The following is a 15543-nucleotide window of genomic DNA, read 5'->3' as shown; positions in this document are numbered from 1 at the left end:
TTTCTTCTCCTTTCTTTTTCAGCCTATCTCTAGTTTCCATCCAGCCCAAGCCATCTTTTCCAAAGTGTGTGATTATATCAGCAATTTTCTGACAGCTCACTTCCTGCAGTGCCTCCTTGATGTTGGATACTGGGAAGAAATTCTGTGAGGGTAGTGAGGCACTGGCACAGGTTGCTCAGAGAAGCTGTAGCTGCCCCATCCCTGGAAAAGCATCACTCTTTGACATGAAGGAATTCCTAGATTAGGGAGATGAGAAGGTGAAGGGGTAGCTGGCCATGCCATCTTCATGCCTCACTCTGGCTTTTCAGTGACTGATTAATCATGATGATGCTGAGGGACTGAGATAAGTTACACATCTCAGATGTGGACATAGAGAAGTTGAGGGAATGTTTTCCTTGGTTAGATGAAAATGTAGGATTTTTCCTGAATGTAGGATTTTTTTCTTCCTGGTTGAAGGGCTAAAGGAAGGGCTGTCTGTCAAATCAGTGCATGAATAACACATTTCACTTTTCTCCTGAGGGATTGTTTGGGATTTAGCAAACCGCATGACCTCTCCATCCTCACATCTGCTGTTAGGTGCATATGATAATGCAAAGTGCACGTTTGTGTTTTGTCCAGCTTGTCCCAGCCCGTGGGCAGAGCCATGCTGAGGGCCGGGGACGCCGTCCTGCGGCTGCGGCCGCGCCGCTGCGCACTCCTGGCCCGGCGCGCCCTGCACAGGCAGCCCCTGCACCCCGAGTGGGCTGCCCTGGCCCAGAAGCAGCTGAAAGGCAAGAACCCACAGGATTTAATCTGGCACACCCCAGAGGGGATCGACATCAAGCCTTTATACTCCAGAAGGGACACAGAGGACTTCCCCGAGGAGCTGCCAGGGATGAAGCCTTTCACTCGAGGGCCCTACCCCACCATGTACACGTACAGGCCGTGGACCATCCGCCAGTACGCCGGGTTCAGTACAGTGGAGGAGAGCAACAAGTTCTACAAGGACAACATCAAAGGTGGGGCAGCTGGTCTGGGAAACAACGCTGCCTTGTGAGGCAATGGGGACGTGAATTCAGGCAGTTACATGGCAAATGTGATTATTCTGCACCGTGTGTTTGGATTTCTGATAAGGTGTTCCCAGTGGCACTGTCTTTCTTTCTTACTGGGAAATTGGATCATTTCTGGAAGTGTCTTTGTCTCATTTTGGAGAATGAGTGTGTTAAATGCTGGTTTTAGTTATTGTACCTTAACACATAGACATAATTTGCATCCACGCCAGGGTTCAAGCAGCTGAGATCATGGAGCTGAAGCAGAAGTGGTGATCTGGGTGAGCTGGTAGCACAGCTCAGTCTCTGGTCAGAGGGGGGAATGCCTGGGGACGGCAGAGTTTTGGGTTCTGCTTTCGGGTTGCAGCAACAGGAGGTCTGGCTGTCCTGTTCCCTGCTTTATATGAATAATTTTCTCTTACTGCAGCTTTGCAAATAACAACATGTGTCAGTAGAGCCAGGGAACAGTCTGTGGTGTTTAGTTTGTGATAAAGAGAAGGTTATGTGACAGAGTTTATGACACTTCTGCTCCCAGCTAAGCCAAGCTGATTTATGTGTATAAGCTCTTATACTGCCTATCTAGGTGCATTTATAACTTGTATGTGAGCTGTTATTTAGCAATTTTTAAATCACAGTAAGGTCTACCTTTTTTGGGTGGTCTTTTTCCCGGTTAAAAACTTCTTCATTTGAAGTTTAAGACTACTAAACCTAAACTACTTAACGGGTTTGGGGAGGGAACAATGTTTAACATCAAAATTTAGTTTGCCATTCAAGCCTGAATCAGGTATGATAGAGTTAATAAATTTAAATCCCATCCTAATACAAGTCCTTTCAACACCTCTAACTATCCCTCTTTGTTGTTTTTTGGGTTTTTCCCTTTCTTTTTCATGTAGCTGGCCAGCAGGGATTATCAGTTGCTTTTGATTTGGCCACCCACCGTGGTTATGATTCAGACAATCCCCGAGTTCGAGGAGACGTTGGAATGGCTGGAGTTGCCATCGACACAGTGGAAGACACCAAAATCCTTTTTGATGGAATTCCTTTGGAGAAAATGTCAGTTTCCATGACAATGAACGGAGCAGTCATTCCTGTGCTGGCTACATTCATTGTGACTGGGGAAGAGCAGGGAGTGCCTCAGGCCAAGCTGACAGGGACAATCCAAAATGACATCCTGAAGGAGTTCATGGTCAGAAATACCTACATTTTCCCCCCAGAACCATCCATGAGGATCATTGCTGACATCTTCCAGTACACCTCAAAGGTATTCATTGTTAAAATGTATAACTTCTATTATTAGAGTGTTTATGAGGCACTTTGGAGAACAAAGAAAAGATGGGAAGACATGTCATAGAGAAGAGTAATATGGTTGTGGAAAGGCCCAGTAAAAGTTAAGATCTTACATAATTTAAAATATCAATTTGAAGTTTGAGTCAAACTTCAAATTTCAAGCACCACGACTCAAACACATCTTTGTAGAGATGGGTTGTATTTGCAGTCAACAAGGAAGTCAGAGAATGGGCTGGAGGCAGGCTGAGAGAGCTAGGGGTGTTCAGCCCAGAGAAGGCTCCAGGAAAACCTCATTGCAGCATTTCAGTACTTAAGGGGGGTTTAGAAAATATATTGAGAGCAAACTTTTACACCAATAGTGACAACTTTCTTCCCTATGAGGGTGGGGAGGCCCTGGCACAGGGTGCCCAGAGAAGCTGTGGCTGCCCCATCCCTGAAGTGTCCAAGGCCAGGTTGGAGGGGCTTGGAGCAACCTGGGATAGTGGAAGGTGTCCCTGCCCATGGCAGGGGGTGTTGAAACCAGATGACCTTTAACTCCCTTGCAGCTCAAACCATTCTGTGATTCTGTGTTAATGTGATAGAACAAGTATTTGATCCTCTCTTCTGCTTCTTCTGCTGTTATATCCTGTTGCATCTCTTTTTTTTTTCTTTTTCCAGTATATGCCAAAATTTAATTCCATTTCCATCAGTGGGTACCACATGCAAGAGGCAGGAGCTGATGCCATCCTGGAATTAGCTTATACCATAGCAGATGGCTTGGAGTACTGCAGAACTGGCCTTAAAGCTGGCCTCACTATTGATGAATTTGCACCTAGGTGAGCTCAAGAAATTTGCTAATATAAAACTCACTCTTGGTAAAACTTCTATAGAGTTTAATATCAAATTGAGTATTTTTATACATATAAGCAAGTAGGAAAGTACCTCATCTGTGAAAGTACCTTAATCAGAAACCTTGCTGTCAGACTTCTCCATTACTGATCCAGAGTTACCTGAATGATTCAATGTTGCATTCTATTCATGTTCTCCTATTACAGGCTCTCTTTCTTCTGGGGAATTGGCATGAACTTTTATATGGAAATAGCGAAGATGAGAGCTGGGAGGCGGCTGTGGGCTCACTTGATTGAGAAAATGTTTAAGCCCAAGAATTCCAAATCTCTTCTGCTGAGAGCTCATTGTCAGACTTCGGGCTGGTCACTCACTGAGCAGGTTAGAAATTGGACTCTCATCATCCTCCTTACTTAAAGGCTGTTCTTGTGGTGTGTATCTTAAAGGGAGCTGCTGGTGCTACTCACAAAGGTGCAGCAGCTGTCCTGTCACTGACAAATGCACACACTGGCACTGGATACACCTTCATGTCAATTCAGGACTCAGAGGGTGAAGCTCTCTTAGGGTTTGTCCTGTGAGTTATCCTTCCAAAATGCAGTGCAGTCAGCAAGTAGAGGCATTTTTTTCTCAGGATCACTGGCTTGAGAATTCATTTCAGCAGCCCAGGGAGTCTTTCACACCCCTGACACTCAGTGTAATGGTTACAGCTCATCTGATCCTTTGAAACTGGGTACACTCTCTGCTCCTCCTGCTGATTTACCTTGCAGCAAGGAGATAAATCAATGGAGTGCATACAGTTTCCCAAGTGAGGTCAGAGCTGGGTTCCAGTGTGATCTCAAGGCCTGCTGCTCAATCCAAGTCATGTAATAGGAGTTATTTTTAGGTTGTGATTGTAAGCATTGTTGACTTCTGTGCCTTGGTTTTTTTTATTGGTTTTTTTTGAAGTAAATGTAGTGTTTACTTACATTACAACAACACAGTAAAACTAAAACAATGGAATTTTCTGAACAGTGATTTTTGTGGATCCTCCAATTAAAAGTATTGTGGGAGTGCAAAAATGCTGTTATTACCAAAACTATATTCAATTGTCTTCCAGTGTTCAGTGTAAATATACTTCTGGCTAGATCATAACTCTTTGCCTAAACATAAGGGTTTATCTTTGTATAACTTCTCAGTGTGCAGTAGGTTTCAGAGGGCAAATATGCTTAACATTCCTTTAGATAGGTATCTACTCATAAATTATGTTTTACATTCTTACCTATCCAAATCACAGTTTTCTATAATTACCTTATATCATGCTGTCATCAGTGAAAATATTTAAGCACATTTAATTCCAAAACACATCTTGACTAGTAATTTGTCTGACACACGTACTGATCACTGCTCCAAGAATTTGAAGGATGGAAGACATCACGCCTACTGTTCCATCCTCTCTAATTTGGGCTCACTAAGTTCTTTGAAACACCACTAAATATAAATTAGGCTTTGATTTGTTACTGTGAGCAGCTTTCTTTATGGATTAATCTCTTTGTTAAGATACCGACAAGTGATAAATCAGTTTGATTTGGGTTTCTTTTAGCTTTTGTTCTGATTACAGTATTTCAGTGGGGATTTTTGTTTCTTTGCAGTAATGACTAACCTGCCTCAGCCCCGTGGCAGAACCACAGAGGCTCAGAGCTCGCCTTTTCCTTGCAGGATCCCTTCAACAACGTGATCCGCACCACCATCGAGGCCATGGCCGCGGTGTTCGGGGGGACGCAGTCCCTGCACACCAACTCCTACGATGAGGCCTTGGGGCTGCCCACGGTGAAGAGTGCTCGCATTGCCCGCAACACACAGATCATAATCCAGGAGGAATCAGGGATTCCCAAAGTGGCAGATCCCTGGGGGGGATCCTACCTCATGGAGTGCCTCACCAATGAAGTCTATGATGCTGCTTTAAAGGTCAGTTTGCAAAACCTTCTCTGGGAAAATTGTAGGGATAGGAGTCTTGAGACATGTCTGTCTTTTAGGGATAGGAGTTTTGAGAAATGTCTTTCTAAAGGAAAGACTTCTAATGTCTTCTTTGTTTGATAAATTGGGAACTTCTAATCAAGGAATTATTTTACACTTCAGCGATGTCTTTATAAATAAATTTTACAAAACACAGTTTAGAGCACAATACTGTATAAAAAAAAAAGTTTAATGAAAATGTGGGTGGTAGCACAGGTACAAAGCTTAATTTTTAAACCTTGCTACTACTCACTGTCTCAATCCTCTTCATTTCTCAGCTTATTGAGGAGATAGAAGAAATGGGTGGAATGGCCAAAGCTGTTGCTGAGGGGATCCCCAAACTTCGTATTGAAGAGTGTGCAGCCCGGAGACAAGCCAGGATTGACTCTGGTAAGAGCAGGGGGGTGATAGAAGGGAAAATTTCCAGTACAATACTTCAGTATAAAGGCTTTTTACACACATGTTCATTGTGGTTTTTTATTTCTCTGTTTAGGAGTAGCAGATTGTGAGTGCTAGAATAAATGGTGATGGTTTTATGTCACTGAAAGCTCTGGAAAGAGACAGAGTGTACAAAATACAGTACCAGTGTGAAAAGTCTTGCTTGACATGTTCAAGATTAGATTAGACAAAGCACTAGAAACAGCATTTTAAAAGAGTATTTGGAGCCTTCAGTAGTGAATGGCTTGATTTCTGATAGGAGCTTTAAGCTGCTATTCCTGAGTTTAAAAGCAGAAATGCCACCAGATGGCGGTACTCACCCTAGCTGGCCAAATTCCTGGGCTTTCTGGAGAGCTGCCCGTTTTTCCTGAATGGTCAGATCATAGCAGAGGATGATACAGCTCCTTGTTTGCTGTACATATGTGTATGTACTCATAGAGTAAGTATTTGTGGAGATGTTTATACATGTGTGCTTAAAACTCTATTCCACTTTTTGTAATCTGCATTCCAGTAGTAATCCAGGAACAGAAATTAGGGATAACTCAAAGACCAAAGTAGTTATATGGACTTCTTTCTATGGAGGATAAATTTGAAGGAGATCTTAATTAAGACCAATAAAGAGTAATCAGTAAAGTTCTGTGGTTTTTTCTCATAAGGTAAATTACTTAATGTTGCTGCAAAGAGTGTATTAATGTTATTAGGCACTGCAAATAAAAATATCTGATAAGTCCATAATGATTCAAACCTAAAACATAATTTTCCAACATGATAAATTAACTTTTATGCACATGGAGTAGTTTTAGGTAGGAACTTCACTTTCTGATCTGTTAAATCAGAAAAGTAAGTGCAGAGCAGGAGACCAGCACTTCTGCTTAGTTCTGTCAGACACACTTATGTAAGCTTAAAAAGAGAAAAATAGACAATCTATTTTAGGGACTCATTGCTAAATTTTTGCAAGATAAATAGTGTTCTATTTCAGTTTTTTTTCTGCTGCAGTATTCACTGAGTTGAATCTTTATGCATTTAATCTTCCATCATAAAATCTGGAAAATACAGACTTAAATCCATTCTATAAGAGCAGATTTTACATATTTGAAATCTATGTGGTTATATAAGCAAAGCAATGCATAATAATGCTCAAAATCATCTTGTCCTGTTAACATTGTGTCTTTTCACAGTAGTTTGCAAATGTGTTCTGAGTTTCTGGTGTTTCCACTGGAAATAGGGTCTGAAGTGATTGTTGGAGTGAACAAGCACCAGCTAGAGAAAGAGGAGACAGTGGAAGTTCTGGCCATTGATAACTCTGTAGTCCGTGCCAAGCAGATTGAGAAAATCAACAAGGTGAGAACAATCTTTTAAAAAATTATTCTTATTGTAACTGCAGACAGAGACTGAGAAAAGGCAGCTTTCAAGAAGTTTACCTTCCAATTTCTGAGAGTCCACTCTGGTCATTAGTGGAGAAACTGGCATATATATCTGTATGTCCAATCTTTAAAAATGGAGAGCTTTACATGTTCTGAAAATAAGATAGAAACCATCTGTGCAATGTTTTGCTCTAGAAGCCTGTGACATTGGTTAATCACTCACTGTTAGGGGCTTCTTGTCCAGTGCTGCTGAGGGTTACAGAACCAGAAATCAACCTCCACTTTTACAGATGAAACTGGTTTGTTATGTTATGGACTTGTACACATTTTAAGGTCTGAGCTGCCTTTTGACTTCTAATCTCATTGAAATAGGAAGTGGATATTGACAATTCCACATCCAGAATAAAATATTTGAAATTAGTCTTCCCCACTTGACTTCCCATTTCACTTTTTGGTTTCTTTGAGCTGAATGTCTCTCTCCTGCACCTTAGGTGAAAGCCAGCAGAGACCAAGCAGCAGCCCAGCAGGCCCTGGCTGCTCTCACACAATGTGCTGCCACTGGGGAAGGCAACTTACTTGCTCTGGCAGTGGAAGCAGCACGTGCCAGGTACTGGGGGTGGGGTTGAACAGCTAATTCTTATTTAAAAATTGATGGTTCATTTTCACCTTTTAATTTTTCTTGGGTGTGGTGTCAGCAAGATTGGAGTTTTGGGGTTTTTTTTAGAAGTAGAAGTAAATAATGGCTGCAGTTTCACATTGTAAGACACACTATTATTATATTACAGCTTCTTAAGGCAATGCTTTGATTTCTCACAAGGAACATTACTGATATAAAGAATCTGATATGAAATGAGGCTGTTTGTACACATTCTGCTGTTTACAACTCATATTCTTACCAGTTCCAGGACATAATTGAGTTTCTCTGTCACTCAGCTGTTTCATGGGTGAAGGAGTTTAAGAAGTGTCTGAGATGTGAAAATGGATATTCACAGTCTTATCATGCTCTGTTGCTTCCTCTCTCCTTGCACCACAGATTGGTGTGAAAACATTTTTTGGCTGAAGGAGAAATCAGTTTGCTTAGTCAGGCAAAGTTGTAAGAAATGTTCTTGAGCAGTGTGAGACATCCTTAGAGTCCAGTGGAGCAGTTCCTTTTTTCAGCCAAGGTGCTTTTGAGGCTGTTTTCTTTCCTGTTTCAAGGTCAGCATCAGTCTCTAGAATAGATCCTGTCTGTCTGTTCCTTAATTAACTAAATGGCCCAAATATGAGCAAACCAAATTCCCTCCTTATTGGGGTGCTGCTCTGTTTTACTGTCACACCTCAAATTCCTTCATTCCCATTCTCAGAATACTTAATAACTGTATTTTAAATTCATTTAGCCACAGCCTGTCAGGAATCTCCAGCAGTATGTCTGCATCTGTCTTGGAACTGGGGAGGTCACAGGAGGGCAGTGTTGGATTTACAAGGGATTCGTATCTTCTGTAGCAAAATTCACCAGTTAACTCCTAGTTTCTCTCCTTGGTGACCTCATTTTTGTTAATTGTAAAAAACATTAATAGACTGAAGATTCACTTTGTAAGTTCCAAACACAGAACTTAATTCTGTCCCAAAATTATATATGGGATGTGACCACAGAAAGAAACTGTTGTGGCATCTGATAGAGAGTGTTTGAAGGAGGATTGTGAGCTCTGGGAACATCTACAGGGAGCCCTCCTGTTGGGGGCAACATGGGAAAAGGTTTCAAACTTAATACATTCACCCTTCAGAAGCAATAAACAGTAACAAACAAAACTTGGAACTTGGACATAAATAAACTTCCCAGATCCTTCTGCATCTAGTCAGTAAAGAAGCTGTGTCAGGAGTAGAGGAGAAGAATAAACACTAAAATAAAAGCATCAAGGGAAAGGCAAATAGATGTTAAAATGTTAGGTTTCAGTCTCTTCTGTGTATTCTTCCCTTTTTTGTCCCCTCTTGATTTATATTTTGTATTTTGGCATGAATCCCAATGCAGGACCTTTCCGTCTGAGCCCCCCCGCCTCCTCCCAAAAAAATCCCCATTCAGAAAATATTATTTAATTTTCTGAAGCATTTTGTTATTCCCCATTGCCTTGCCAATTGTAAATCAATTCTCACATGAGCAATAAAGTATTTTCTTAAAAATGCCTGTGCACATTTGTTACTGACTTTGCAAGGGTTTTTCAGGGTGAAGAGAGAGGCGAGAATGTTGACCTCATGTTCAGAAGGCTTGATTTATTATTTTATGCTATATATTACATTATTACTATGCTAATAGGAATAGAGAGAAAAATTCTCAGAAGCTTGCTAAGTTAAGAATAGAAAGGGAATGAATAACAAAGTTCTGTGTCCAGGCAGAAAGCAAGAACAGCTCTGCCGTAAGTGGTCAGTAAATCCAAACACCCACCCGAGACCAATCACGGATCCACCTGTTGCATTCCACAGCAGCAGATAACCATTGTTTACTTTTTGTTGCTGAGGCCACAGCTTCTCAGAAAGGGGAAAAATCCTAAAGAAATGATTTTTCACAAAAGATGTCTGTGACACACCTTCTGTCAGTGGGTGGCAGTGGGGTGAGCTGGATTTTCAGAGTTGCAACACTGAAAGGGAAACCAATGGAAGTAAATTTGTCCAGCAGCAAGGCAAATGGCTGGGCCAGTGCCAGCAATGTCTGTGTCCTGTTTTCATGTCAGCCTGCTGATAACGAGATGGTTTTTGTCTGTCTCAGGTGCACGGTGGGGGAGATAACAGATGCCATGAAGAAAGTGTTCGGGGAGCACAAAGCCAGCGACCGCATGGTGAGCGGGGCTTATCGCCAGGAGTTTGGGGAGAGTGATGAAATCCTTCATGCCATCAAGAGGTGAGAACTCTTCCCAGGTAGCCAAACATGTAATAGCCTCACATTTAACCCAGGAGGTACATGTGCTACTGACTGTGCCCTAAAAAAACATTTCCCAAACCTGGGTTACATTCCTGGGGAAAAACAGTGACCTGCAAAAGCACTCTCATAAGCAGGAAAGTGGAATGACAAGGATTAAGTACAATAAGACAAAGTCAAAATTTAATTAATTTTGAAATTGTATTTGCTTGCAAACAAAATTCATGGAGGTGAAGTTATGATTTGAGGGTTTTGTTCTCAGCTCCTTAATCACAGGATTAAGGAGCTGAGAAACATTGCCTGAAATCCCTGTACATTGGGTTGCTTCTTTTAAAGGCTGTGTAATAGTCATCTTTAAAATAATTCCAGCAGTTCATACTACAAAACGTTGTTTTGATCTACCCATAAATTCTTCCTGAAATTTCACTCTTACTGTTGCTAAAACTTGCTAAAATCTGTCTGGATATCCACATACAGCCTCCAGTCATTGGGTATTACTCATACCCCAGTGGAGAAGGCATCCCAAGATGTTGATATGTGTGAAAACAGTTGCCTTTTGGGTCTTTTCTCAGCTTCTGCCTTCACTGCTGCCCTCAGGGGTACAGAGCCTAAATTGCTGCTGTGGGAGATGATGCAGCACAAATCAGTCCCTGCTGTCTTGGGGTTTACCATTTAAGAGTTCAGGCTCCCCTGAAAGGGAATTACTGGTGGCTTTGCAGTGGTGATGATTAGACTGTCTTGAAATTAGTTGTGCTAGGAAATGTCACCACTGGTTTTTTCTTTTAGCTATTTAAATTTAACTATTTTTAGTTATGCTTTTATGTGAAAGAGAACTGAACTAACCCCTTGAAAATCAAGATGTAGCTCCCTTTCTTACATAGAATCACGGAATCATTTAGGTTGGAAAAGACTTTTAAGGTCAGTGAGTCCAGCCTGTAACCACAAACAGATCCTGGTGGAATTTGAATAATGAGCAGGTTAATATGTGAGGCTGTGATTGCACAGTAGCATCAATACAACAGAAATATGAACTGCCAGTATCCAAAAAAAGAAGCATTGGAATGAATGCACAGAATATGAGATACAATAGTCTTCCATTGACTTATTTTTACCCAGTGGAATGATAATGCACAATGTGATGTCCAGGACCCATCTCTGTGCAAGTACTTTTGAAATAATAGGTCATAATTATTCTTAAAAACTTAAAGATGTGTTTTGGTGAGTTGTAAACTCAGAGAATTCAGTATTTTACCTGTCAGAAAGCAAAAGAATAGTGGAAGATTTTTTAAATAAAGAATATTTTATTTTTGAGGTTGCTAAGTACAAGAAGTGAGTTAGTAATAGCAATAACATGAATATTAACATAGTGTGCAGGCTGCACAGCCAAACCATGACTTAGAAAATCTTTTTATTTGATGAAATTACACTACACTTGCAGCAAATGTTTTTTTTTTATGTGTGGAAATACTTCCAAGGATTCTCAGTGACTTGCACTGACAGAATGTGTTTCCCACCAGAGTTGACAAGTTCATGGACCGTGAGGGCCGCAGGCCTCGTATCCTCGTTGCCAAGATGGGCCAGGATGGCCACGACAGAGGGGCCAAAGTCATCGCTACGGGATTCGCCGACATCGGCTTCGACGTGGACATAGGGCCCCTCTTCCAGGTAGGGCTGAGCAGCACCCAGAGCATTCATTCACTCCTTCCCTTTGCATCCCTTCTCCCTGGGGGCGTGCTCAGCCCCCATGTCTGTGTCCCATGCCCTGTCCCTCGCCTGTCACCCACAGACCCCGCGGGAGGTGGCGCAGCAGGCCGTGGACGCAGACGTGCACTGTGTCGGGGTGAGCACCCTCGCCGCGGGACACAAAACCCTGGTGCCCGAACTCATCAAGGAGCTCAACGCCCTGGGCCGGCCCGACATCCTGGTCATGTGTGGAGGAGTCATCCCCCCTCAGGTATGGCAGCATCTCATTGCTGCTGGTGTAGTCCAGGGTGAGGGAGCAAAAAGGATCTTTGCATAATATCCACAGGTGTTTGATTCAACCACAGTGACATGATCAGGTCCCAGCCCCCTCTCTACACCCACACTTTCTCTCTACCGGACCCTAGGGGCTGACCCTGGTCTCGGGGCAGTACAAAGCTGAGGGACAATCAGGGAATAGGGAAGAGAGGCTCAGGGACATAGGAGCAGACATAGGAGCAGAGGAAGGAGCCAATGGGGTCTAACAACTTTTTGAGGGAAGCTTCTTGTGTCCCCCTAGAGAGAATGCCCCCTCAGGGTCTCCACACATTTCCATCAAGCTAAGAGACTGATTTATCTCTATCTGAGCTGCTGAGCTCTTTCCTGTGTTCTGTAGTGTCAGAGCACTGAAGGCTCCTCTGTACAGTCACCATGGCCAGCACAGCTCTGTAAGGTGGGATCCCCCTGATCTGATTTTCTGTACACTATGCCCTGGTTTAACTTAGAATGTTTGTGGGATGGAATATGGAGCTGTGTTGTGAAAAGATGAGCTTCAGGGAAATGTTCTTTATGCTCTGTTGTTTCACATCATCAGTCCTTGCTGGCCACCAGGCTGGATTCTGTCTTAAGAGACCTTTTGACTTCCAACAATGGTTGTGAAGAGCCATAGCCAGTGACTAAGGCCCCTGGCACATCCCATCACCCCTAGGCTGCACATCTCACTCACTTTTCAGCCTCTCCTCACCTTCCCCATCATTAGGCAGGTGTTGCCTCTCATCCCTCTCTTTCTCCTAAACTGTTGAGCAGTTTGTTAAATTCCCTGGCAGTCGGATCTGTGCTTTCATCTTTAAATTTTCCTTAGCTCATGCACAATCTCCCTGTCTCCATCACCTTACAGCCATCCTCTGTCTATAGTGATCCAAACTGATTTTGCACATAAATCTCCTGGTATTCCCTTTTTCCACACCCCTCCCTTTTCTAGGCAGTCAAGTAACTATTCAGGAATGACAGAATTCTAAACTGAACAAACAAAACTCACAGTATTTTTCTAGGAGACAATTTGTGTTCTGTCCATTATCTCTCAGTGGAATGCCCTGTGGTTGGTAAAGGTGTAATATATCCTATGTAGAAGAAAGAGAGAATACAGAGCTGCTTCCCAAGTCTTTTTGAAATTTCAGGACAGTCATAAAATTCAATTTACTCTAGATTGCAAGAGACCACTGTTACTCATCTGCTCCATGCCCTTGTTTAAAGTAGTATTTTCAAAATTAGAAGTTAGATCAAATTTAGGTTAGGTTACTCAGACTCATATACAGTTGACTTTTGAGTACTTTCCAAGGACTGCCATTAGTCTGACTCTAAAGAAATAAACCCTTTCCTATGGATATTAGTAATTTTTTCCTACCTTCTCATTTCCACCCATTTCCTTGAAGCTGTGCTGCCTCTGTCTGGGACTTGTTGCTTTCTCAGGGCCAGCACAGAGGACAGAGTATGCACCAGTTACAAATCAATTACCAATTTTCTGTTTCACTATTAACTATAGATTTAAATTAATTAAAACTATAGATTTAAATTAATTAAATCTCTTTTCCAACAGGATTATGACTTCCTGTACGAAGCTGGTGTTGCCAATGTGTTTGGTCCAGGCACTCGCATTCCAAAAGCAGCAGTGCAGGTGTTGGATGACATTGAGAAGTGCCTGGAGAAGAGGCAGCAATCCATGTGACCCTGAAATGTCACAACTCAGCAGCCTTACACTGACCACTTGATTGTCAGCAAGGGATGGCCAACCACAAACCTCTGCTCCCACTGTCCCCTGGCCTCGTGTTTTGTGCTTTCTAAGAAAGTTCTAAACTCTCTGCTTGTTCTATTTGAGGATTATTTGTATAGGTACCCACAAAAAAAAAATTATCTCTAAAACTATTATATCAGGTAGTGAAGGGAATTCAAATAAGTGTGTTTGGGTTTTTTTTCCAGATATACTGATAAATAAAATAACCGCTGCAGCTCTTTGGATGGTCTCTTTTGCCTGATCTCTTTTGCATGCAGAGAACTTGTTTTGAATTTTTTTGGCAGTTATAGCAGATCTAGAAGTCTTCAGGCAGGATCACTCATTCAGCAGAGATGGGATTGACCCCAGCAGCACTTTGGTTTGGGAAATGGTGGCTTCTCAGGGAAGGGCAGTGATGGGAACAGGGCACAGTGCACAGTGCTCCTATACAGGCTACTGCCATCTACACCATTTTATCTTACTCAGCCATGAAATTCAAAAATGATGGTTTATCTACCTATAGCTTTATAAAGAGAGTTGTATTATGGCTGCCCCATCCCTGGAAGTGTTCAAGGCCAGGTTGGATGGGGCTTGGAGCAACCTGGGATTGTGGAAGGCAGTTGGAACCAGATGGTTTTTCAGATCCCTTCCAGCCCAAACCACTCTCTGATTCTGTGTTTCTGTGATTTTATGAAGTTGTTCATTAAACAATTTGTATTTTACATTCATGAGCAGCAAAACTGTATCTGTTATGTGGATGAGAGAAGAACCCAAGACAAAGTTTAAGTTGCACAGTGTTACTGGCAAACCAATGGGGTGGAATCCACGTCTTTGCAGTGTTATCTTTGTGCTCTAACTTCTGGAATAATGATCTTTCTCAAATAATTGTTCTGAAGTGAGTCACGTTTAATTTTACAGATGGAAAATTGGCCATTAACAGAAATTTTCTATAAAAAATCTGTAAGTTATTCCTATGCCTCAATAGCCAGAGGCTGCCTAGAAGTTTTTCAAAGTAAGGCATTGAAATTGAATTTATTTTAATACAAATCAGAGTTTTAGTTGTGTTATCTAACTTTATGTCATCATCTAACTAGGGAGCTCCATTTATCTTCAGTGGAAAGAGAGAAGCCAAAGGTGACTGGCTCAGGTTGAGTGTCTGCATTGTAAACCTCCTAAGAGTGGTGAGATAACTCCTAATGTGTGAGAGGTCTGATCTGTTGGGGTTTTGAGATCAAATTTCTGTTTATATTGAGGTGGTTGCACTGGTGATTGCAAACATGAGGTGCCCAGACTCAGTCCTGAATTCAGTGCTTGCATCCTGAAAAGACAGCACAGTCCAGGCCTGGGTAGGAAATAACCATGGAATTGTAATGTGATCATAAATTACCTTCTCAAAACTTAAAACAACAACCAAACAGACCTGGTGTTATGGTTGCACTGAATCAGCAAACTCTGCAACTCAGTTGCAGTCATGTCAGTGCTCTAGCCAGGGGGGAATTTGGGATCTCAGGAGCTCCCATGGAAGCCATGAGAGGCAGGACTGCTTCTGCAGGGTGTCCCTGCTAGGAAGGTCACCTGGGGAGTGCCCTGTGTCATCCTGCACAGAGAGCAGCTGCAGAGCAAGGGTGGTGAAGCACTGGAACAGGCTGCCCAGGGAAGTGACGGGCTCACCATCCATGGAAGTGTTCCCAAAATACATGGATGTGGCACTGGAGGACATGGTTTAGTGCTGAACACGGTGGAGATGAGTTGGTGGTTGGACATGATTTAAAAGGTCTTTTCCAACCTTAACAATTCCAATCCTGAAGTGTTTCAACAGCTTCTGTGGCAGAAGAGCTGTGGTACCTCAGCCAGCAAGAGCTGAAGAACACAGTTCCTCTTGCTGAGAGCTTCCCTTCCCTTCCCTTCCCTTCCCTTCCCTTCCCTTCCCTTCCCTTCCCTTCCCTTCCCTTCCCTTCCCTTCCCTTCCCTTCCCTTCCCTTCCCTTCC

At 42.5% G+C, this 15543-nt stretch overlaps 1 protein-coding gene across 1 annotated transcript; it reads left to right on the top strand.

Moving 5' to 3' along the window:
• Positions 1-624: 624 nt before the first annotated feature.
• On the top strand, positions 625-13797 carry MMUT (methylmalonyl-CoA mutase). Its single transcript, XM_063153137.1, has 12 exons — positions 625-998; positions 1922-2289; positions 2973-3130; positions 3350-3521; positions 4836-5084; positions 5411-5522; positions 6796-6911; positions 7426-7541; positions 9675-9806; positions 11342-11489; positions 11611-11778; positions 13381-13797. Exons 1-12 carry the CDS (start codon positions 644-646, stop codon positions 13507-13509), a joined length of 2223 nt encoding a protein of 740 aa, XP_063009207.1. The 5' UTR covers positions 625-643; the 3' UTR covers positions 13510-13797.
• Positions 13798-15543: the final 1746 nt, after the last annotated feature.

The sequence above is a fragment of the Melospiza melodia genome, chromosome 3 (genome assembly GCF_035770615.1).
Source record: "Melospiza melodia melodia isolate bMelMel2 chromosome 3, bMelMel2.pri, whole genome shotgun sequence".
NCBI lineage: Eukaryota > Metazoa > Chordata > Aves > Passeriformes > Passerellidae > Melospiza > Melospiza melodia.
The sequence above is the reverse complement of the archived record's forward strand: the minus strand, read 5'-3'. Positions and strand labels throughout refer to the sequence as shown.